General features: G+C 46.0%; 2 protein-coding genes across 10 annotated transcripts in view; one reads left to right on the top strand and one right to left on the bottom strand.

Annotated features, from left to right (window-relative positions):
- DMTF1 (cyclin D binding myb like transcription factor 1) overlaps window positions 1–24,001 on the top strand; it is a 67,769-nt gene that overhangs the window by 32,085 nt on the left and 11,683 nt on the right. For 6 of the 9 annotated variants that reach the window (XM_039357502.1, XM_039357506.1, XM_039357499.1 and 3 more), the window contains 3 exons: window positions 1,080–1,454; window positions 3,125–3,269; window positions 4,643–6,613. In XM_039357502.1, coding sequence (XP_039213436.1) covers window positions 1,080–1,454; window positions 3,125–3,269; window positions 4,643–4,752 — 630 coding nt within the window. In that variant the 3' untranslated portion in view covers window positions 4,753–6,613. Of the gene's footprint in view, window positions 1–1,079; window positions 1,455–3,124; window positions 3,270–4,642; window positions 6,614–24,001 lie in introns of those variants that run through there. The other 3 variants (XR_005558430.1, XR_005558431.1, XM_039357501.1) reach the window with 1 other exon arrangement.
- On the bottom strand, window positions 5,774–20,551 carry TMEM243 (transmembrane protein 243). The gene is made up of 5 exons (XM_039357510.1): window positions 20,405–20,551; window positions 17,845–18,153; window positions 9,757–9,807; window positions 6,937–7,041; window positions 5,774–6,211 (listed from the first exon to the last, which is right to left on the bottom strand). Exons 2-5 carry the CDS (start codon window positions 17,920–17,922, stop codon window positions 6,089–6,091), a joined length of 357 nt encoding a protein of 118 aa, XP_039213444.1. The 5' UTR covers window positions 17,923–18,153; window positions 20,405–20,551; the 3' UTR covers window positions 5,774–6,088.

The raw sequence follows: 24,001 nt of genomic DNA, 5'->3' as shown, positions 1-24,001 counted from the left end.
GTCGAACGACCATTTCACGGGGGTCACCAAACAACACAGTCCGCCATTTTTTTCCCCCCTTTTCCTTAGCTGTGCTACTCCCTTTTATTCTATTGGCTTTTGAAAGCCAATAGAATAGACTCTCTGAATAGAGTCTAATTCTATTGGCTTTCAAAAGCCAATAGGAATTGTCCAGGCTGTCTCTGCCCTGCTGAGCCCGCCAAAAGTCCCATTCTGCAAACGGTGCTGCACCAGTTGAGTAGTCCTCGACTTACGACCGGTTGAGCAGTCCTCGACTTACGACCGGTTGGGGGTCGCGGCATTAAAAAGGTTGAGAACCACTGGGTTAGATGGTTAGATCAGGGACCGGTTCTGTGGAAAGAGGTTTTTCCACGGACCGGAGAGTGCGTGGTTTTATGTGCTGCCTGCATCCCATGGATTTGGCTTTCCTTGTTTGTGCAGACTAGTTGCTGGCATGCCGTGGCCCAGTACTGGTCCACGGACCAGAGGTTGGGGACCCCTGGGTTAGATGGTGTCATCAACACAATGAACACGAATTTTGGCAAACTCTGGGAGAGACTGGAGGACATGGGAGACTGGCGTCCTGTGGTCATTGGGTTGCAGAGTTAGACATGACTTAGGGACTGAACAACAGCAGCAGTTCTGTCCGTGCCTGTTTGTTACTGTGTGTGCTTTGCCTTTTTATGTCTGTGTGCATGTCATTTCTGGCAGGTAAGTAGACATGTATGAAAACATGCATTTTACTGGAGCGGTGGGGTTTCTCCAAGAATAGATTCAGCTGAAGGGGGCAGTCCAAATCCACAAGGAAAGGAAGCTGATTTGATCTGCATTTCTTTTTTTTTCCTTTCTTCCTTGGTGAATGGGGGGGGGGAGAATTGTCTTCCTTTGGAGCAAAGGTGGGAGATGAGGTGGCTGATTCCCAGTTTCCATTTTCTTCTACAAATATTCCTTTGCTTTTTTAAAAAAAAAATAAATCTGGCGCTGAGCAGCCAGTACTCCAGCTTGCCAAAGAAGTTAAAAAAGGCAGCCTTGGCGTTTCTTCGCCACCGTTGCAAAATACAAACCACCCTTTCCCACAGCCCGAGCACCTGCTGAACACAACAGAGAACGTCACCGTGCAGTGTCACACGCCAAGTGTCGTCATCCGCACCGTGGCAGCCGAAGACATTTCTCCACCCATCAGCCAGGCAGAACTAAGCGTCCATTCGAGCATGCAGCCTGTCGATTTGGCGGGCACGCCAACCTCCCTGAAAACGGACTCTTTTCCAGCTGACCTCCACCCCACCAAACTTTCAGGGGAGGAGCCCTCTGCTTTCAGCGCAGTCAACTCCTCCAAATTTGGCAGCCGAAACAGCCCGGAGCTCATGGGAAGAGCAGGAGTCGACGTTCTGAATTCGGATCTCAAGCCGGAAGAAAGTCGTCCGTCAGATTTAGCCACCACGTACGTTTCCGAGGTAAGAAAACCCACTCGTCAGTATAGATTTAGAAAAATGGCACAACGTTTGGGGAAGAAATTATAAATTGACAATGTCAACTTCTTACAGACAAAGCCTATATAAAATGTTTTATAGATGGTATTTGCCACCAGCAAGGTTAGCAAAAATGTTTAAAGATACATCAGATGTTGGAAATGCAAACACAAGTCAGGCACTTATTATCATGTATGGTGGACTTGTGTTAAAGCAAAGAGGTATTGGATAAAAATACATACTTGGCTAGAAAAGATGTTGAAAAATCATGTAGATTTTAAACCTGAACTTTTTTTATTAGGTATAATGCCAGAAAAGATTGATAAACAAAGTGCATACCTGATTTTACATGTGATAACAGCGGCAAGGATCATATTTGCACAATACTGGAAAAATGAAACACCACCAGGAGAAGAAATAATTTAAAAAATACTAGAATGTGCAGAAATGGACAAACTTACTTTGAGGAAAAAGAAGAAACAATATTTTCAAACTTGGCACTTATTTTATCAATGGCTGGAGGAAAGAATAAAGGATTAGGAATTAAATTTGTTTTAGTGAATGATAAACTCAGACAACACATTTGTTAAATAAATACTACTGAATTGTATGAAAAATGAATAAAACTTTACAAAAAGAAAACCCACTTGTAACCCTCAGAGCTGATGTTTCTGAAGCCAGAAAAAAAGGTTCTCCAAATCTGGCAGAAATGTGAAGCTGACGTTAAATGTTAGAAAAGTAAGAAAATCAAATTGCTCTTATTTAGTTCAGCTCCTTGACTAGTTGATCTCTGCCGTGCATTAAAAAAGCCGATGCTTGTCTATGTTCCTACCAAGCAGTTAGAATTCTTTATAGAATTCTTTATTTGGCCAAGTGTGAGTGGACACACAAGGAATTTGTCTCCAGAAGCTCTCAATGTACGCATGTACAACTAAGTGATAAGTCACAGATCATAAGTCATGAATCATAAGATACAAACAACAAGTGATAAATCATAAGATTCCAACAGGAGAAGGTAGTAGGAAAGATGAGAAGACGAGAAGGATAATAGCAATATAGCCCTACTACATGGGTAAATATTTTTAGGCACCAGACAGTGCTGTGGGAGTTAGGTGTTATTATATTAAGTTATTAATAGCCATCATGCTTTGTCTCTTAACGTTGTGGATACAACTTCTATTTGCAGGAATTTGCCTATAGCAATGGTGGCGAACCTATGGCACGGGTGCCAGAGGCCGCATTCAGAGGCCTCTCTGTGGGCATGCACATCGTTGCCCCAGCCCGCCCCCCCCTGTGGCCCCTTCCTCACCAGAAGCGGAGCCAAGGACATGGCAATGGGGACAAGACTCCGCCCTCGCACCCCATGCGTACAGATGCTGCAGGGTGTGGACAGAGGGTGTGGCCATGACGCTGCTGGGATGCCTGGGAGAACTGTGGCGGGCCATGGAGGTGGTGGGTGGCCCTGCGGGCAGGAGAGGCAGGGCAGGGCAGGGGCGAGGCGGTTTTTGGGCACTCGGTCTCTAAAAGTTCGCCATCACTGGCCTATAGCAAGAAGTGTCGCTCAACTTTGATTTGGGGTGGTGGATTTTTTTGAAACCCTTCTTTAAAAATTCTGCCGAAATGGCTTAGCAAAGTTGTTGTCGGTTGTTATGCAGGATCTGGGTTCTCCCACAGCCGAAGAACGAGGGGAACAGTCCGCCATGGATGGAGCTGTTCTCATTGTGCCTTCTCCCCAAAGTTTTATCCAGACATCCGATGATATAGACGGCGAATCAGTGCTGCCTCTGACAACCTTAACAGGTAACAGACGCTCCTAAATCTGAACTCGGTTTGGGGGGTCCTTTTTTTTATTTTTGTATCCTCTCCTTTATCGTGTTTACAAACAGGTTAAGATGGTGAACATCTCCAATACACCTTTCTCCTCCTCTTTCCTCTCTATTTTGCTTGTTTAGCGTTAAGCGGCATTTTGGGGAGCTTCAGAGCTTGCTTGCTCCTGACTGAAGCATGCAAAATAGCTGAGACTTGGTTTTTTCTGAGTTTTGTGCCTCCTTCTGCCTCAGTACAGGTAGTCGTCAACTTACCACCACAATTGAGCCCAAAATGGATGTCGCCAAGCGAGAAATTCATTGTTTTGCCCATTTTACGACTTTTCATGCCAAAATGGATATGTGAATCACTGAAGTTGTTAAGTTCGGAACACGATTGTTGAGTGAAACCAGCTTCCCCATTGATTGTACTTGGCAGAAGGTCGCAAAAGGGGATCACGTGACCCTCTGGGACACCGCAAGCCATCATAAATATGAGTCAAGTTTTTGAATGCTGCAGTGATCATAATTGTGGAAAACAGGCATAAGCCACTTTTTTTCAGTGCCCTTGTAATTTTGAAAGTCACTAAATCAACTGTTGTAAGTCGAGGACTAGCTGTATTGAACTTTTGGTGAAGAGGAATGGGGTCTAGAGAGCATCTGAACCTTGCAAGGACCATTTTGAAGATTCTGCGCTTCTAGCAAAGGAGTTTCAAGCTTGCACCGAAGTCCAAACAAGACTTTTTCTACTGATTTTAAAAGAGAGCATCCAGAACCATTTTGAAGCATGAAATTCCGTCATAGAATCTCAACCCGGTGTCCATTCTTACATTCGGGTTAAGAAAAATTGTGGCCTTCCAGCCACCAGAGTCCCTAAAGTTCACCAGGAATGGTTTTTAAAAAGTGCAACCATCACCATCACTTTATGAAACCCTCGTGTTGAAAGAAAGATCTTCATCAGGGTCCAGCCCAAGCCGGGAAGAAGCAACATGGCAACTGCTTTAGAAAGAAGGTTGTGGTTTATTGAAAAGGAGAGCCAGACAGAAAGATGACTCTGGAAGAAAAGAGAGAGCACATGTAGTAGGGAGTGGGTTTTTATACCTTCTTGAGCTTTTGTTTGGAGTTGTTCCTGTGTCATGAACTTTGACCTGAGTCTGAGTGTGCCTTTCTGGTATTCTGAGGGTGGTGGGTTAATTAACAAGACTATTTCTATTCTGAGCAGCATTTTCCCAATGGTTCCAATCCTAGCTATTTCAGGTTAAGGTTAAGGAAGCTAACCTTAAAACGTGTTATACCTCGCATGTTAGCCAGCACAGGAGACAAAAGCTGTATCTGTGTAACAACCTGCTGTATCTTGGTTCTCCCTAGATCCTATCTTACAACACCACGGAGAGAATTCTCACATTATCGGCTCTTCTTTGGATAGCCCTAGTTCTGAAGACTCCAAGGGCATGGAGAACTTAGTAAGCTGTCACTGAGGATGTTCCCAGTCTGTAACTCCTCCGTTGGTCAAAGGAGCATCAGCCTGGCAGGACTCAACCAAAGGAACCTTTTGCTCTCTTCTGATCTCACACGGTGACAGTCACAGCTGCCCCTCCCCCAGTTTCTACATTCAAGAAGTCTTGTGTTAGACAGTGAGGAAATTCAATGCTTTAGGCTACTGACAGTGGTAAATGAGCGTGTGGACAGAGGTAAAACCATTTAGAATTTGCACCGATCCTCCTGTTTCAGGATAGAATATAGTTACAGTGTCGTAACTACCAAGAGAGAGAGAGCAAGAAGGTACATTAGAAAAGCTTTATTTTTTTCTAATGGTTCCAGTCTAAGCAGCAGAAAAGCACTGCTGGGTCAAGGTCTTCCTTGAAACTAAAGAAGCTGTTGCTGGCAAGGGATATTGCGCCCGAACGATCAGACGCAATTCTTAAATACTACAATTAGAACCCCGAAGTGTAGCATGAAGACTTTCAAGCTGCAGTAAATTTAGGAGTCGGTTTAAACCCCGAGAAGACCTTCTCGTGTTCATTCAAAAATCAATTACAGAAGCTAAATGCCACCTTGGCCAAAGAACCCAGCTCGGAGGAGACTTTTCAGAAATGTTCATCTGAATGAGCTGAGCAATGGATGACTTTGAGTCCTCCATCTACGGGCAAGGCGCTGCACACCGAAACACGAAGCTGAAATTCGGTGTAACCTGGGCAGGCAACCTGGCTCTCTATTACGAAGGCGGTGTAAAAACAAAAACAATTCAAAATCAGTATTGACTTCTGTAATTATCAGCTTCCTGCCGAAGTGAAGTGGCTTTGTTCGTGTACAATGAATTTGTAGTTGACGCGACGGCCGGTGGCTTTGGGAAGAAACGGAAATGAAGCAGTGCCCAGTTTAATACAAGTGAGAAACTGTTTCTCTTCTGTAATAGTAGATGCCTTTTTATTTATAATGTAGTATAGACATTTGCAGTGCTGCAGTTTTTTTGTACAGTGTAATAAAAAAAAGGCCGTGTTTTTTTTTTCACAATGGGAAAAAAAGGTGCGCCACTCTGAAAAACACAAGCGTACAGCTGGAATGTTCTTTAAGTGCACTAATAGCGATTCTGTGGCTCACCCCCACCCGCCCCTAAAGCAGATGCTCTATCATATTGCACTACTTCACCGCACCAGAAAGAAGAACCATTAAAATACACCTCTGTGGACCTTGAAGGCCTTCCTTCCAACATCTGTTCTGGTGACGTTTTGGAAGCAGTCCTCTTCAGAAAGCACATCTGGAAACGCTGCCTCAGACCATCTGGATGCGTTGCAACCTTTGTCCTAGGAGAGTTTATTTCCCCACTTCATGGAAGTAGAGGTTGGCACATATACAAAGCATAATGATTGAGAACAAAATGTAGTAGATCAGGTTCCTAAATTTAGGCTCAAGGTCTCCTTGTCGATACCAATAGATCTGGAGGCAGAAGAGAAGGGGGAACAAAACGTAAGAGGAGACGGACGCCATCGTCGCATTAGAAGAACCCTTAATCATCTCTCGAGATATTTCTAGGGTTGATGTTCTCCTCCAAGAAGATTGACCAAGACTATGGGTCACCTGAGCTAGTTGGTGATGGGAACTGAACTCAGTGGACTTGCTTCTAATGGGAGGTGTAGGAGTGTGCTATCAAAGACCCCAAAAGAGTAGGCCGTATTTTTTTCATAATCACAATCCTTGTAGGCATCTGCTTTGACATGTGTCATTTCCTTGGGTGATGATGTTGATCAGAGGTACACGCTATGGGATAATGGCCACACTCCTCAAAGTGAGCCTGGCCAAGACAAAATCAAAATCTCATTAAAAGTTCAGTTGAAAATATCCCTGTATTTCATTATTTCACCCTGTGGGTATCCATGAAACTTTTAGAAGGGTTTGCAGGAAGACAGTTTGGGGCCCTTTCATTTTTCCAAAAGTGGGAATTCTAAAATTTAGACAAAGCTGTCATTACATGGTAGTCTAAAAAAACCTGGCTTGGGGCCCATGCTTGCTAGCTAGTGCAAATAATTAAGACATCCTTTGTGGACTTCAGTCCCTGTTTACTTTGGGCCTTGCAATATTTTTACAACTGGTAGCATGCACTATTGTTCCCCTAATCTGAGTAAGTTCTGCTTAATCTTCACAAAAGTAAACACACTACTTACAAGAATGCCAGCCGAAACGCAACTCAGGGAGATGCAGAAAGCAAAAAATATATTCACTGGTTTTGGAGGTAGGTGAGGAAAGATGAAAGCACTGATTAAAGTGACCTGCGGAGAGAAAGAGATGAAAAAGAAAGAAAAAAGAAGGAAGGAACGAAGGAAAAGAAAGAAAAAGGAAAGAGAAAGGGAAAAAGAGTAAATTCAGGCATTATCTTCATAGAAAACAAACTTTTGTGGAATGTGATTATCCTTAAGGGTTTCAATCCAAGATAAAACTATAAATTAGTCGGAATGCAGTTTGATCAAGCTAGCATAGCTATTCTTTACCATTACGTTTTGACGCAACACCCTGGAATTTAATGTTTCTGCCTAGCTTGGGGAATCAGTCACGCAAGTTCAGACGTGTTGGCCAGCTACCTGACACTCGGATGAGGGAAGGTGAGTGAAAAGAAACAGCCATTGTTGAAATAGATGGCTAAAGTGTTGTTTTTCAGGGCCAATTTTCACCCAGGGCAAACGCAGACCTCCGTTGGATCCCACCGTTTGTAAGTTCTCTACCTTCCTCCTAGCTTTCCTTACAGCTGGACCTTGGCTGGCAGTACGGCCACATCTGGAACAAAATTTTCTGTTGCTAAGTAAGGCGATAGTAAAGGGAGCCAATTCTCTGACCCTTTTCGCCGTGGTTGTTAAGTAAATCACTGCAGCTCTTAAGCGAACTGTGTGGTCCTTAAGTGACCCCCCCCCTTGCTTTTGATTGATAGAAGCCCCCCTCCCACGAGGTCACAAACTTAACCCCAGGATGCTGCAGTCATCGTAAATGCATGCTGGTTGCTAGGCACCCAAATTTTGATTGTGGGGAGGCTGCAAAGGTAGTAAGTGTGAGTATCAGTCATAAGTTACTGTTTTCAGTGCTGTTGTAACTTCGAATGGCTGCTAAACCAATGGTTGTAAGTCAAGGACTCTCTGTGGTACTGACGCAACGGCTAGCTAAGGGAAAGTCGGTGGACCCATCAATTCTCCACTTTTAAACTCTACTGAGATCTTCTGATCATCCTTCGGTTCCTTTGGAGAATCAAGATGTCAATAGCACGATGGTCCTGTTAGCCCTCTTCTCGCTGAATAAGCACAATACAGCTGCTTCATCCCTGAACTTTGGGTGTGTTGAAGACCACAGTTGGTTGTGTTCGACTGCCTGAAGATTTCACGGACAGGGTCCCTATCGTTTTCTTGACTTTTCTTTTTTTTCCCAAGAGGACAACATATGTTTCTGATTTTACGTTTCGGTCTAGCCCAGTGGTTCTCAACCTGTGGGTCGGGACCCCATTTGGGGTCGAACGACCATTTCATGGGGGTCGCCAAACAACGCAGTCCGCCATTTTTTCCCCTTTTCCTTAGCTGTGCTACTCCCTTTTGTTCTATTGGCTTTTGAAAGCCAATAGAATAGACTCTCTTGAATAGAGTCTAATTCTATTGGCTTTCAAAAGCCAATAGGAATTGTCCAGGCTGTCTCTGCCCTGATGAGCCTGCCAAAAGTCCCATTCTGCAAACGGTGCTGCACCAGTTGAGTAGTCCTCGACTTACGACCGGTTGAGTAGTCCTCGATTTACGACCGGTTGGGGGTCACGGCATTAAAAAGGTTGAGAACCACTGGTCTAGCCTATACTTCCAGAAATCTCCCGTGGAAATATTAGGCCTGATCTTGCTTGGTTTCCAAGGTCAGATCAGGTCAGCCAGGTGCTACTATACCTGTTGAGGCTGAGGGGGGAAAAATTCCAAATTAGAGAATATTAATTTGAGCAGTCCGCAGGGGCTTTAGCTGCATTTGTTTTGAAATCCGTGATCTAAAAGTTCTCTTAATCACCTGCCCAACTCTCAGTACTTATAATAAACAGTGCTAAAAGTTCAGCTGGCACTTCACCCATACCCAGAGGGCATTGTTAATTATCTGCATTTTAACGATGCTTACTTCTGGAGCTTTGTAAAACACAAGAGAAAACTAAAATTAGCAAGGGCTAGAAAACAATTTACAGTGAGAAAAATCTAGTATGTTCAGATGTTTAGGGAGGAAAAAGGACAACTCATGAAAAAGTGAGAAGAACCTGACAGTAAATCAGAAGGGAGAACCAACTCATTCATACAATGATGAAACCTCAAAAAGTTTTAACACTGAGACTGGTAACAAAGCATTGCAAATTAAGAAATCTTTAAAGGAGGGCTGGAAAAATCCACACATCTGGAGATTTTGTTCTGAATCTCCTGGATTCATAACTTCTTAGCAAGTAACTCTGATGGGACATTATATCCATGTTCTTCTTCATGTTGGCAACCAAGCGAACAGCCTATTCTAATCTTTCTCCAATCATGTTTTAATTTCCCAATGGAAAGTTAACTTGCTCTAACAACTGAGCATGCTGTAGCCAAATTTGGCTGCTTTGGCAGTCTAAAGGCAGAGATTACCAATTCAGAGTGCCCCCACCAGCCACTCACTCTATTAAAGTGGTCTGATCTGTGTGCTTAACTGCAATACATAAATCAAATATTTATAAACAGAAAATGGAAGTATCGGTGTTTGCAGAAAATAAACGGAAGGTTTTGAAGAGAAAAAAAAAATCCCAAAATGTCCACACCCTTATAAAAGGTATTAGAATGGACGAAATGAATGTTTTGCTACTCCCTGGAAAAACATATTGAATTAACAGATCCTTACTGGCTGCTAAAAGATAAACCTGATCAGAAACATTCTGGTACTGATTAAAACCTCCTAAAAGCCAAAGACCTTCCAACTTCTGGAATTAGGCTTGCAGGGCTAAGTGGAATACTTACTATAAGCAACAAGGAAGCTACGATCCCAACTGCAAAATTGATTATTCTGTCCTGAAAGACAAGAAAATTAAAAATAAATAAATAAGGCATGTTCCGCTCTGTATTCTGCAGAATACAGACTAGTGGCCCAATTGCAAAATGGCAGACAATTGGTGCCAGTTATGTGACAGGGCAAATAAATTGCACGCAGTTTCTAAGAGTCTTTTAAAGAGTCTTCAGATTGAAGCAAAGGAATCCCGAGATGCTGGGAAACTGATTTAACCAAAACTGGGAAGACAACTGAACAGGCTCATATGTACCGTATATTCCGGCGTATAAGGTGACCCGGCGTATAAGACGACCCCCGACTTCGGCACCGAGTCGCATGCCTAGAAAGTCGTCTTATACACCGGAAACTACCGTTATTTCCGGCATATAAGACGACTCGGCGTATAAGACGACCCCCGACTTTGGCGCCGATTTCAACGCTTTCAAAAGTCGTCTTATATGCCGGAAAGTACGGTAAGTAACTTTAATAAACAAGGATGTCTATCACTTTGTAAATCAATGCAGCAACGTATCTAACAATGCCTTGTGGCTTAAGGTCACTAGTTTGCCTCCTAAATCCCTTTTAAAATGACCAAAAAAAGGAAAGTTTGTTTGAGGATTTTGATCCCTTTGCAATTCCCCAGTTGGCTTCTCTTGCAGCTGGACTTCCTTTCCTCATCGGCTGTCTCTGGAGATTCTCAGTCATCCAAGTCAGGGTTGTCCCGGAAGTGCTTTTTTTCACGAGGCAACTGGACTTCCTTGTTTTTCTTTGAAAATATTTCGCTTCTCATCCCAGAAGCTTCTTTAGCTTCTGTGTTGCCAGGGTCACCTGAGAATATGGACTTTGGATAGAGAGAATGTGGACATTCTGGACAGAGAGGATGGCTGGTTTGAAAGAAGGGTCAAAGAGGTCATCTATGTCAAAATTGAACAGCTCTCTCTCAACAGAGGGGGAGGGACACGACACTACCTATGTCCAGTCTACAACACAGTCCTTTCAACAGTTCCAAGAAGGCTCCAAATCTATTTGCACTATTCAAGTGACCCTGAGGACACAGATCAGCCTCCAAGTGGCTTCAACGACTCTCTAAAACAGACATGTCAAACACAAGGCCCGGGGGCCGGATGCAGCCCACGACGTGGTTTCATGTGGCCCGCGAAGCCATCCTGGAAACAGTGAGGGAACGGCCCCCACTGCCTTGGCCCTGGCCCAGGCTAGCCGGGAGCCAATGTACAATTTTGTGGTGGCCATTTATGCTGAAACACATTCAGTCTTAGCTCCACAAGACCGTCTGGAAACAGCGAGGAATCAGCCCTGCCGTGTCAGCCCCGCCCCCTGGGTGCATGCTGGGGAGGTGTCCCCCTTTGTGAGGAATGAAGAAATGCACCATTGCCTGGAAGTGGCCAGCAAATGGCCCTTGCCTACTTCACATATCTGGCTTGATGGGCTCCGGGGAAGGGGCTTCATCAGGCTCCTCCAGTGGACCATGCCTTGGCACTTGCCCTGGTCCCACCCCCTTCTGCCAGAGACCCTCAGATCTGTCCCATTCCTGCCAAGGCCCCCACAGGCACCCTTGACGCGAATGATGTAGAGCTGGCCATGCCCACCCAGTAGGCCACACCCACTCCAGCCACGCCCACCCAGTAGGTTGTGCCCACCCTGGCCACACCTACCCACCCCCCCTAGGACAACCACAATGCTGATGCGGCCCTCAGTGAAATTGAGTTTGACACCCCTGCTCTAAAAGAAGGCAAACGACCAGCTGTCTTCAAGCGGTATAAATCCTTCCAGTCCCCACCATCCGGTCAGAGCTGAAGAAGCTTCTTGGATGAGAAGGGAAACGTCTTCAAAGAAAAACAAAACTCCAGTTGCCTCCTGAAAAAGCATCGTTGGGTTTCCTTGTCGGTTCCTGTCTGTTGATAAAAACCCCTTCTCCAACTCCTCCACTTCTTTGGCCCGTTGCCTTTCCTTCTTTTTTTTCCCCCTTAGTCATCTCTGCAGGTGGCATTTATACTGCCGGGCAGGACCCATTTTACTTCTTTTTACCTCCAGGAGAAAAATAAAGGGATGGGGGGAGGGGGCCGTTAAGAGAAAGTATAGTAAAAATGTTAAAATACTGTACGTGTCAAGTTACGAGACTGACTGGGGATGGCGTGGAATCTATTTTAAATCAAGAGGTGTCAGTGCAGTAAGCTAGGGTAGAAATTGATGTAAGGAATGAATGCCCCTCCCCAGGGATTTTTTTCCCCTCATAGAACGCCCAGAACGGACTTCCGGCACCTTTTTTGGATGGAACCTTGTAGGGTAGGCAAGGTGGGTTGTATGACGTGTGTGAGTTCCGGCACCTTTTTTTTTTTAAGAAAAAAAAAGCACTGCCCCTCCCCCATTTTAGGAATATGTCCTCCGTTCAAATGCCACTTACAGCAGTGGCCAAAATTGTGGAATCCTTTTGGGAATAGTGTACATTTGAGGTTTGACGGCTAATAACACCACTTCTTTTTGAAGTAATACCATTAAAATTACATATCAATGGAAAGATAATTTAATCAAGAACGTAATGCAACAACGTTTGTTCAATTCTCTGTACTGTATTCTATGAAAAGTTATAGCCAAATAACCAGGAAAAAGAAGCACAACTTGCTTAAGTTGATCTCAGATAGCTTTCCTTCATCGGATTGTAGCCAATGAGCAGGAGTGTTTAGAGAGCCAATCGGGTGTTACCTTGTTTTGGCAATGAGCCAATCAGATCACAGTAGGATTCAGTTATTGATATCATGTATTGAAGCTGAGAAGAGGACATGTGTCAGTGTGTTATGTGATGGCTATCAAGTTGGTTGGGTTTTTTTGTGTTCTTTCATTTAGTGAGCTTGCAAAACGTAATAAAATTAAAGAAATGGTGCAAAGAGTTGGCCGGTCACCCAGAAAGCGATGTAAAATAGTATTATCAAGTGAACAAGGCTACAGTTATAAAGAAATTGGAGGAAAAATTGGTGGAAACTTAACCCAAGGTGGCATTTCTACGGTACACTTTTCCCAAACGGTTTCCATAGTTTTTGGCCACTACTGTATATACAGGTAGTTCTCGACTTACAACCGTTCATTTAGCAACTGTTCAAAGTTACATTGGCACTGAAAAAAAGCGACTTACGACTTTTCACACTTTAAACCGTTGCAGCCTCCCCTCGGTCACCTGATCAAAATTCAGACGCCTGGCAACTGACTCATATTTATGACGGCTGTGGTGTCCCGGGGTTGTGTGATCCCCTTTTTGCAACCCTCCAACAAGCAAAAATCAATGGGGGAGGCCAGATTCACTTCACGACCGGACTTACTTAACAACCGTGTTGCTAATTTAAGAACTGCTGTGGTTCGCTTTACACATGTGGCAGGAAAAGTCGTAAAATGGGGCAAAGCTCACTAAACGGCTATCTCGCTTAGCAACAGAAATGTTAGGCTCCATTAGGGTCCTAAATCCAACCTCATCACAGCCTTCCCCAGCCAGATGCCTCTTCCAGTGTTCAAAGCTGGCATTGCACAGGACCCAGTTGAATTGGGGCACGTCTAGTTTAATGAAGAGAAGGACAAGGATTGACATGACAAGCAGTATTTCAGCATTTGAGGAGTTGCCCCAAAGAAGAGGGAGTCAAGCTGCTCTCCAAAGCTGCTGAAGGCAAAACAAGAAGCAACGGATAGAAACTAGTCAAGGAGAAAAGCAACCTGAAATTAAGGAGAAATTTCCTAACAGTGAGAACAGTTAACTAATTGAACTGCTTGCCTTCAGAAATTGTAGGTGCTTCATCGCTGGAGGGTTTTAAGAAGAGGCTGGACAGCCATTTGTCTTAAATGCTATAGGGTTTCCTGCCTGAGTAGGGGGGCTGGACTAGAAGACCTCCAAGGTCCCTTCCAGCTCTGTCATTCTGTTAAAAGTTCTGAATTAATCAAATCTTTATAGGTAGTCCTCAAGTTACAATCATTTGTTCAGCAAATGTTCAAAGTACCAACGGTGCTGAAAAAATGAGACTTACAACCAGTTCTGGCTCTTACCACTACTGTATCTACTCATTGCAGGCCAATTTACTCCATAAGTCCTACAGAAGACCGACTCAGAGCCCACATTTTATTCCTTATCAGTTTGATCCACCTGGTCCTTTGCCAATTCCAAAAGGTTACTTTGTCAACATAGCTTTTATGTCAACAAGTCTAGATTAGAAAGCGCTAAAGACTGATCACTGAAAGCCAGGAGGAAGAAGAAGAAGAAAAATAACAGGGACACCAGATATTTTTCAGAACACAGTTTAAAAGCTGAGGCTTTGTATTCTTAACAAGGCCCATTTATAAAGAGGCTTAGAACTTCCTTTCTTCTCTTCTTCCCTTTATTGTTATTTCTTTTTTCTGTCCTGAAATGTATTTCAGTAGATTGGGACTCCATATAATTATTCTCATAATCCAATCGTCCCTACGTTTCAAAACCATCCTTTACTCAACTTGAGATCTGATAGGTTCAACTACAACTCCATTAATCCAGAAGATTTAGTCACACTAGCCAATTCACCAGAACGTCACGCTGAACAAAAGATTGCCTAATTCTATTCCTCCCTTCTCATATATATATATGTGTGTGTGCGTGTGTGTATGTGTGTGTGACTGCTCTTTAGAAGGCCAGATCCTGAAGTTGAAACTCAAGTACTTTGGCCACCTAATGAGAAGGAAGGACTCACTGGAGAAGAGCCTAATGCTGGGAAAGATTTAGGGCAATAGAAGAAGGGGACGACAGAGAATGAGGTGGCTGGATGGAGTCACTGAAGCAGTAGGCGTGAGCTTAAATGGACTCCAGAAGATGGTAGAGGACATGAAGGCCTGGAGGAACGTTGTCCATGGGGTCGCGATGGGTCAGACACAACTTCGCAACTAACAACAATATACACATACATATATATAGATTATCCCACCATATAATTACACCCTTGATTCCATACATGCAATGTGGTATTGACACAACAGATGTTTCTCAGCATGTTGCTTACCCATCTCAAAAGGATATAGCTGAGGAAGGAAAAGACAAATGAAATTTGTTGCAATTTAAAAAGCCCAGGAAAAAAAAAATCAAGTAAGAATGTTAGGGTACCAAAATTGCAAATTTTGGTTTCTTCAGAGATCTAACTATAGAACATGTGCGTAAAAAAAAAAAACTTCTGCACATTACCATCCTCTCGTTGGAATCTGGCTAGCATCCTCTTAACTTTCTTCGGGAAATTGCTAATGAATATTTGTAGCTCAGGGTTGACATGAGGGTTTCTTGGGGCTCTCTAAGCTTGCTTGTTTTCTTGCAGACTTTTCATGACCCAACTAAGTAACATCATCAGTGCCAGTGTGGAAATTGCAATGGACACCAAGATACACCTCTATGATCACGCATAAACTGATCCTGTCAACTCCATATTGTTAAGATTTACTGAAAGAAATAAGCTTTAGAACAACGGTTCTTAACCTATGGGTCGCGACCCCATTTGGGGTCGATTGACCATTTCATGGGGGTCGCCAAACAAGGCTGTCTGCCATTTTTTCCCCTTTTCCGGCGGGTGCCTTACCTCCCTTGGGCTGGGCCAGTTGGTGGCCTAGCCGGTGGTCAGCCTGCTCCGTCTCTGCTGCTTGCCAGCTATGCCTCGGCCGGCGCAGGGGGCGGCACCACGCATGTGCGGTGCTCCCAGGCAGGGAAAGTCCTTGACTTATGACCAGTTGGGTAGTCCTCGACTTACGACCGGTTTAGTCCTCGACTTACGACCGGTTTAGTCCTCGACTTACGACCGGTTGGGAGTCGCGGCATTAAAAAGGTTGAGAACCACTGCTTTAGAATATCTGCCGAGGATTCAGACCTGGACTCTGTCTACTTCTCACTGGGCACAGTTGACAAACAAACACACAACTCAATGCTTCCAATACACACTTGTGGGTAGGGGCAGTCTAATAAATGTCTTGCCCCTAACACACGGAAGACCTCAGTCTCCTAAAACATACCAAGCTGGTTGGGACTTTGAGAACAGTTTAGTCCAACTTCTTTGAAGGACATCAACCAGGAGAAAAGTCTATATAGAGCTTGGCTTGTAAGACCCATTTGTGGGAAAGTCCTATGAAAAAATCCATCACAGCTAAAGATAAAAACTTCCTCTAACAAACTCCAAAGCGTAAGCTATCTATTGCAAATGTCAGATGGTGTGAGAGGGAAACACAACAAAGCTGGTGCAACAAGAAAAATGAATCCACATCTCCATCAACATGGAAGACTTCAATCTCCTAAAAGGGGTCTTCAAACTTGGCCCTTTTATGACTGGTAGACTTCAACTCCCAGAATTCCTCAGCCAGGCACGCTGGCTGAGGAATTTTGGGAGTTGAAGTCCACAAGTCATAAAAGGCCCAAGTTTGAAGACCCCTGTCCTAAAACATACCAAGCTGGTTGGGACTTTGACTACTGTGTGATCCAATTTCTTTGGAGGCCATCAACAGGAAGAAGAATGGTCTACATAATGTTTTATGGCTTATAAGAGCGCTTTATGGGGAAATCCTACAAAGAAATCCATCACAAGGATAGAAAACTACCTCTAACTCATTCCAAAATATAAGCTACTCATTGCACAGCCAATAAAAAACGAGCATGGCAAATTACATGAAAACTCCAGGTAAATTAAAGTTTAAAGTGTCATCTTTGCATTTAAGCCAGAAGGTCAATATCCCTCTCCTGGCAAAAAATCTTGGAAAATTTCTTGAAATGATCCCCTCAAACTCAAGGAAATTCCACCGTAAATCTGTCACAACTGAGACAGTTGTGCAACACAAAGAGGACCCCAACAGAGTAAGCAAAGATTTTAAAAGACTGCAGGCTAAAGGCCTGCCATTGTGCATATGTTACACAATCGCAGTATTGCTCCATCACACTACTCAAAAGGATAACTCGTACATGTCTCCGCAGTGGCACGGCACGTTAAGAAAATGCAATCCGGACTCAAATGCAACCTCCACAGCCACAAAACTTGAGCAGAGGCCGCCATTTTGAAAAGGCGCCCAGAGCCAGCATGGCTAAGCCAGACACTGGATGAAAAGAGTTCTTTGCACAATGGAACCAAATGCCGAATACAGATAATCCTTGACTTACAACAGGTCATTTAGTGATCGTTCAAGGCTACAACGGCACTTAGGATCGTTTGTCACACTTATGACTGTCGCAGCATCCCCGTGGTCACGTGATCAGAATCCAGACCAGCTTGGCAACTGGTTCCTATTTACGACGGTCGCAGTGTGATCCTCTTTTCGCGACCTTCGAGGGGGAGAGCCAGATTCACCTAACAACCGGGTTACTAACTTAACAAATGCAGTGATTTACTTACCAACTGTGGCAAGAAAGGCAGGCCAAAATTCACCTAACAAGCATCTCACTTCACAACATAAAATCTGGGCTCAGTGACGGTCCTAACCCGAGGACCAGCTGAAGATCTCCCAGACTGCAGGCACAGCCACACTTCACCTACGTTATTTCCTTTCCCATCTCACCTTTGCTTGAGAAGCTCAAGGTGGCGTTGATAACAACTCAACACCCACCTGGGAGGTGTTTGGGCTGAGAAAGAATGACTGTCCTAATTCTCCCAGGAAACTTTGGCGTCTGAGATCAGATATGAACCCTTAGGGCAGGGGCCTTCAAACTTGGCCCTTTTATGACTTGTGGACTTCAACTCCCAGAATTCCTCAACGGTCTTCTCCAGGATCTTCAGCCCTCTACTGTGCCAGCTCTGGAGCCCAGTTGCAAGAGGCATTGGGAGCCAGGCGGTCAGGCATAAATCTCTGCCACCTTCTAGAACAGAAATCTGCTCTGGAACTGACTGCAAGGCCTTCCCTGGAGAGCAAAAGACCCATTAGCGTCCAGTGTTTCTCAGCCTTGGCAATTTTAAGATGGGTGGACTTCAACTCCCAGAATTCCTGGCTGGGGAATCCTAGGTGTTGAAGCCCGCCCGTCTTAAAGCTGCCAAGTTGAGAAACCCTGCATTAGACCAAGACGAGCTCTTTCCCGTTACCCTTGGCGACGTCTCTCCAAAAAGAGGCCTGTTGTCCAGGCCTCTGGTCCCGTACGTTCTGGTCGTGAAGTCCTCCATTGTGTCCCAAGTCCAAATCTGAAAAGCCGCGCTCCTTTCAAAACAGAGTCATCCCTTGTTCCCAGGAGGGCTGAAGCCCGAGCGGCAGGCAGAGCGTCGGGCAGGGCAAATCCAACTTTTATGAGAAATGCATTTCTTCTGCGGCGCTGGGTGCTACAAGCCGGTTGTGGTTCAACGCCAGGGATCCGGGCCTCTCCTCCGAACCTCAACTTTCCTCCTCATGATCAGCAGCTGAGGAGAGAAAGAACAGAGCAGCACTCAGCAGGCTGACAGGCATCCCCCAGGCCTGCCCAATCGATTGGAGGCGGTCGTTTTGATCGCAGCTGGGACTGGGGGCAGGCTGAGCGGGATGCTACCCAGCTCATTCGCCCCGGGAAGACCTCCTCCCTGATCTTCACAGCCCAAGAGATGAAGAGGAGAGATTGCAGATCTGGGACCACAGCCTGGAATTCTTTTTTTAAAAAATAATTCTGCTAAAGGTTTGAATAAGAAGATAAGAGAGGGAGGGAGGGAAGGAGGAAGGAAGGAAAATGGGAATAAGAAAGGGAAGAAGGAAGTGAAGGAAGGAAGGAAAACGGGAATGAGAAGGGAGGAAGGAAGGGAAAAAGAAAGAAGGGAAGAAGGAAGGAAAGAAAGAAAATGGGAATGGGAAGAAAGGGAGGAAGGAAGGGAAAAAGAAGGGAAGAAGGAAGGAAAGAATGGGAATGAGAAGAAAGGGAGGAAGGGAGGGAGGAAGGAAGGAAGGAAAATGGGAATGAGAAGAAAGGGAGGGAGGGAGGGAGGGAGAGGAAGGAAAAGGAAGGAAGGAAGGAAGGAAGGAAGGAAGGAAGGAAGGAAGGAAGGAAGGAAAATGGGAATGAGAAGGGAGGAAGGAAGGAAGGGAAGAAGGAAGGAAGGAAAATGGGAATGAGAAGAAAGGGAGGAAGGAAGGAAGGGAAAATCAGAATGGGGAGGGAGGGAGAGAGAAAGGAAGGAAAATGGGAATGAGAAGAAAGGCAGGCAGGCAGGCAGGAAGGAAGGAAGGAAGGAAGGAAGGAAGGAAGGAAGGAAGGAAGGAAAATGGGAATGAGGAGAAAGGCAGGCAGGAAGGAAAATAGGAAGGAGGGAGGGAAGAAGGAAATGAAATTTGGCATTCTCTCTAGCATTATCCACTGCCCGCAAATAACATGTCAATTTTTAGCTGATGAGAAATTTCCAAACAAGGAATAGTGACATCCTCGCCATGGTTTGAAGTTTTACTATCCTTTCTTCCACATGCTAAACTTGGGGGGGGGAATTAAACTCAATTGGTTTGTTTTGTTTTTGTGGTGCTTGGTCTGCTATAAATTCCAGGCTGAGAAAATAAAACAATTCAGTAACCTGGTTAAGCCTGCTGTGGGAATACAGCCAGTCTGTTGGGCAATTCCAGGTGGAACTCTTTGGTAACCTTGGGTACCTGGAGGGGCGGGGGTAGGACAAGCCTTTAACCTGTGTCAGAAGTGGCAACAAAGGTGTGACCCTGATCCTACAGATTGCACACTGCTTAATCCCACACTGCTTCCAGGGTGGAAGGGTGTCCGGCAGAGGCCAGCAGTGAACCCCTTAAGCAGGCCAGTCAGAGAAAGGCCTGGTTGCAGCAAGGACTTGGGAGAAACCAGGTTAGTTTCTGCTCCTAGAAGCCCCAGTTCAATTCTGCCCCGTGGGGGAAGCGCGTCTGAATTTGCACCGCCTGACGTTAAGCGCATCCTTGGAGGGACTTATAAAAAGTCACCGCTCTTCCTTCCCTCCGCCCGACTTGCTTCACGTTGGTTTGAGGGCTTCATTCGTCTCTTGGCTTCCCGCCCCCCCCCGCCCCCAAATCTGGCAATTCTTAACTCTCTTTCCAAGTCTCCAGATAGACAGCCTCTAGGATGCCCTGGATCCCCAGATAGGGAAGTTCTGATTTGATTTGATTTTTTAAATCGACCACCCCCCGCCCCACTCTCAATTTTCATTCTTCACTCTTCGGACGAGACTCTCTCCTCCTCCTCCTCCTCTTCCTCCTCCCTGGAAACAACCCGCTGGAAAACAAACCTACGCCGCGCCGGATCGGCCCCACCTGCAAAAAGCCTCTCCCGGCCAGCCCGATCCTGCCCGGGGACACTCGCCTCCGCAACGTTCCCAAAAGAAATCTCGGCGACGCCAACGTTCCAAGAAGCAACCCCGAAGACGCGAACGTTCTAAGAAGGAACCCCGAAGACGCGAACGTTCTAAGAAGGAACCCCGAAGACGCGAACGTTCCAAGAAGGAACCCCGGAGACGTGAACGTTCCAAGAAGGAATCCTGGATGCCCCAACGTTCCAAGAAGGAACTCCAGAGACGCGAACGCGCCAAGAAGGAATCCTGGCGACGCGAACGTTCCGAGGCGTCCTGGATGCCCCAACGTTCCAAGAAGGAACCCCGGAGGCGCCAACGTTCCAAGAAGGAACCCTGGCGACGCGAACGTTCCACCGCGCTCCCTCACCTCCTGCAGATGCTCGGCGAGCTCCGAGGCGGACGACCATTGAGCGCGGCTGCCGCAAGTTCCTGTTCTCCGCAGGGCTTACAGGCGCTCGCTCTGGGCCACTGTCGCAAACTACCCCAGACTTCCTCCGCCTACACAAATCCTGCCTTCTTCCCCTGCGAGCTCATTGGCCCGGTTTCGCCAATCCCGGAGCAGGGAACTCTGCACCTTGCTGCAAACCTGGGATGGTTTCGCCTTGCGCCGGGGTGGCTGGGAGGCGCGGCTTGGTTGTCCTCGGCTTTTGGCGGCGAAGCTCGCAGCCGCGGCGGCTCTTCGCACCGGGGGTTTAACGCTCAGCAAGCCTTCTGCTTTGTCTCCCGAGACGAGACGAGAAGGGGGGGGGGTTCATTTTGGGGAGCTTGCTTGCTTGCTTGCTTCTGCTGCCTGCCCGTGGCAGGGTGAAACCTCCAGGTTCGGGAGCAGTGTATCTCCGCGTGCCGGAGAGAAGGAGAAACGCGATCCGTTTGTGCCTTTAGTGCGCGCGTGCATTATTAATCCCTGCGGGATCCCGCGAAGAGAGCGGTTGAATGGGGAGCCTGCTCTGCCTTTCCTCGGGGCTGCCTCGGTCGGGTGCGTCGGGGAGGCCGTGGAAGGCGTGATCGCGGTCCGAGAAGCCGCGGCTCTCGGCACCGCAGGGTCCGCGCCGAAGCCTGGCTCGGGTAAGAGGCACTTTCTTCTTGAGCACCGTCGGCGCCAGTTGCCTTGCGCTTAACTTCCTAGGCTGGGCTTAGTCAGAACCTAAAACTGATGTTGTGACTGTCGAATGGCAATAAATTGCGAGAGGTAACCTAGACCAGGGCTTTTCAACCTTTTCACCCATTGTGCCACTTTTAGGATATGGCAACATCCGAGTAGCACCAGTCGCCTAGCAAGGTGTCAAAAACCTGATGACCAAAAAAAAAAAAAGTGATAAAAGTTCAGGTAGTCCTCGACTTACAACAGTTCGCTTAGTGACTGTTCGAAGTTACAATGGCATTGAAAAAAGTGCCCCCCCCCCCAAGGCATAGCCAGGCAAGACACCTGCCTGCCCACCCACTGGTGCTCTTCCTGTCCGAGGTTTTCATTGTTGTGAGCATTTCTGTTGAGGATTGGCAGCGGGGGGGGGGGGGGGGGGGTGTTTGGTTTTTATTTCCCCCCCCCCCCCGTCTGCTGGGTGGTTGCAGCAGGTTTTGGTCACTTCATATGACCCTGGGACACTGTGACTGTCATGAATCAGTTGCTAAGCATCTGAATGTAAATCACAAGACCCTGGAGAGGCTGCAACATTTCAGCTGATTGGTGCTTCTTCAGGGCTCAGCAGAAACGCCAGGATCAGCACTGAACTCCAGCTGGAGCCTGGTGCTGATCCTGGCGCTTCCACTGATCCCTGACAGCCCTGCAGCTCCAGCCATCTCTCGCTCAGGCTTGTGTGGTGCTGCCACTGGTTCAGCTCATTCCCCTCCCCTGCTACCACATTTCTAGGATGGTCGCGTACCACCTGCCAGGTGCCAATGTACCCAAGGTGGTATCCATACCACTGGTTGAAAAGCCCTGATCTAGAGATGAGCTGTCTGGCAAGGAAATAACCCTTTTAAAGGTTAGCTTCCTTAACCTTAACCTAAAATAGCTAGGATTCGAACCGTTGGGAAAATGCTGCTCATAGCAACGTGGAAACAATCCAGAGAGAGAAATATTTTGGGGAATATTAAAAAAGGCAGAATATATTTTCCTAAAGCAGTGGTTCTCAACCTTTTTAATGCCGCGACCCCCAACCGGTCGTAAGTCGAGGACTACTCAACCGGTCGTAAGTCAAGGATTACTCAACTGGTGCAGCACCGTTTGCAGAATGGGACTTTTGGCGGGCTCAGCAGGGCAGAGACAGCCTGGACAATTCCTATTGGCTTTTGAAAGCCAATAGAATTAGACTCTATTCAAGAGAGTCTATTCTATTGGCTTTCAAAAGCCAACAGAATAAAAGGGAGGAGCACAGCTAAGGAAAACGGGGGAAAAAATGGCAGACTGCGTTGTTTGGCGACCCCCATGAAATGGTCGTTCGACCCCAAATGGGGTCCCGACCCACAGGTTGAGAACCACTGTCCTAAAGGAATAATGGAGAAGATCTTTAAAAAGGCAGAAACTTCTCCACACACACACACTCGCACACCCAGCCAGACAACTCAGCAGAAACCAGCTTTTAGCAATGCAGATGTAATAATCCATTCAGGAAGGTTGGAGCCCTCCAGCGAGAAGCTGAAGAGATCAGGAAGATAAAAACCCTTAAAATCTACATACCCCACCCAAACTCTAAGGCAGGACATAATATAATTAACCCACCGTCATCAGAATACCAGAAAGGCACACTCAAACTCAGGTCAAAGTTCATGACACAGGAACAACTCCAAAAAAAGCCCAAGAAGGTATAAAAACCCACTCCCTACTACATGTGCTCTCTCTTTTTTTCCAGCGCCATTTTTCTGCCTGGCTCTCCTTTTCAATAAACTACAACGTTCTTTCTAAAGCAGTCGCCATGTTGTTTATTCCCGGCTTGGACTGGACCGTGATGAGAACAGTAGAAAAAGTCTTGTTTGGACTTCAGTGCAAACTTGAAACTCCTTTGCTAGAAGCGCAGAATCTTCAAAATGGTCCTTGCAAGGTTCAGATGCTCTCTAGACCCCATTCCTCTTCACCAAAAGTTCAATACAGCTAGTCCTCGACTTACAACAGTTGATTTAGTGACCGTTCAAAGTTACAACGGCACTGAAAAAAAGTGGCTTATGACTGTTTTTCACACGACCTTCACAGCATTCCCCACGGTCACATGATCAAAGCTTGGATGGTTGACAACTTGTATTCACGACGGTCACAGCGTCCCGCGGGGGGTCATGTGATTCCTTCTTGTGGCCTTCTGCTAAGCTGGGGAAGCTGGATTCGCTTAACAACCCTGCTACTAATTTAACAACTGCAGCAATTCCCTTAACAACTGTGGCAAGAAAAGTCGCAAAATGGAGCAAAATTCACTTAACAAATGTTTTGACTGAGCAACAGAAATTTTGGGCTCCCTTGTGTCCGTACGTCGAGGACTATCTGTACTGAGTGGCAGCCAAGAGTAACTATTTTTTCTGTTATCTCCAGATGACATCGAGCAGTTCATTTGGATTTTTGCAGGTCGCATCTGGTGTAAATCTTTTCCAGAACATTTCTGCTGCTTCCTGCGGTGCCTAGGCCCGTAATCTTTGCCCACAGAGTAAAAGGAATTAAGACAGTCCTTTCTCAACTGCTGGGCAATGAGCACTTCAAGATGAGGGCGGAGACATCTGGCGGAAAGCTGGTCAGGCTTTGTACAGGCAAAGCAAAAACGTTGCCAACATTCACACACCGGCTTTGCCACGACAAGCAGGCAGCAGTCTTAGCTCAGAGCACATTTCAAAAGCTGCCTGAGCCACCTGTCTTAAGATGCCCAGCAATTATATACTTTGCCACCCACTGCGAACCTCTAATGAGTTTGTGTATTATTTTGTCCGGAGTGTATATAGGATTAAAACATGTGAAGAATGAGTGCGGGAATTGGGTATGTCTGGT

Source organism: Crotalus tigris, unplaced genomic scaffold (assembly GCF_016545835.1).
Source record: "Crotalus tigris isolate CLP2741 ecotype Arizona unplaced genomic scaffold, ASM1654583v1 scf7180000018925.3142382, whole genome shotgun sequence".
Classification (NCBI taxonomy): Eukaryota; Metazoa; Chordata; class Lepidosauria; order Squamata; family Viperidae; genus Crotalus; species Crotalus tigris.
Note: the sequence above shows the minus strand (reverse complement) of the source record. Positions and strands in the feature narration are given on the sequence as shown.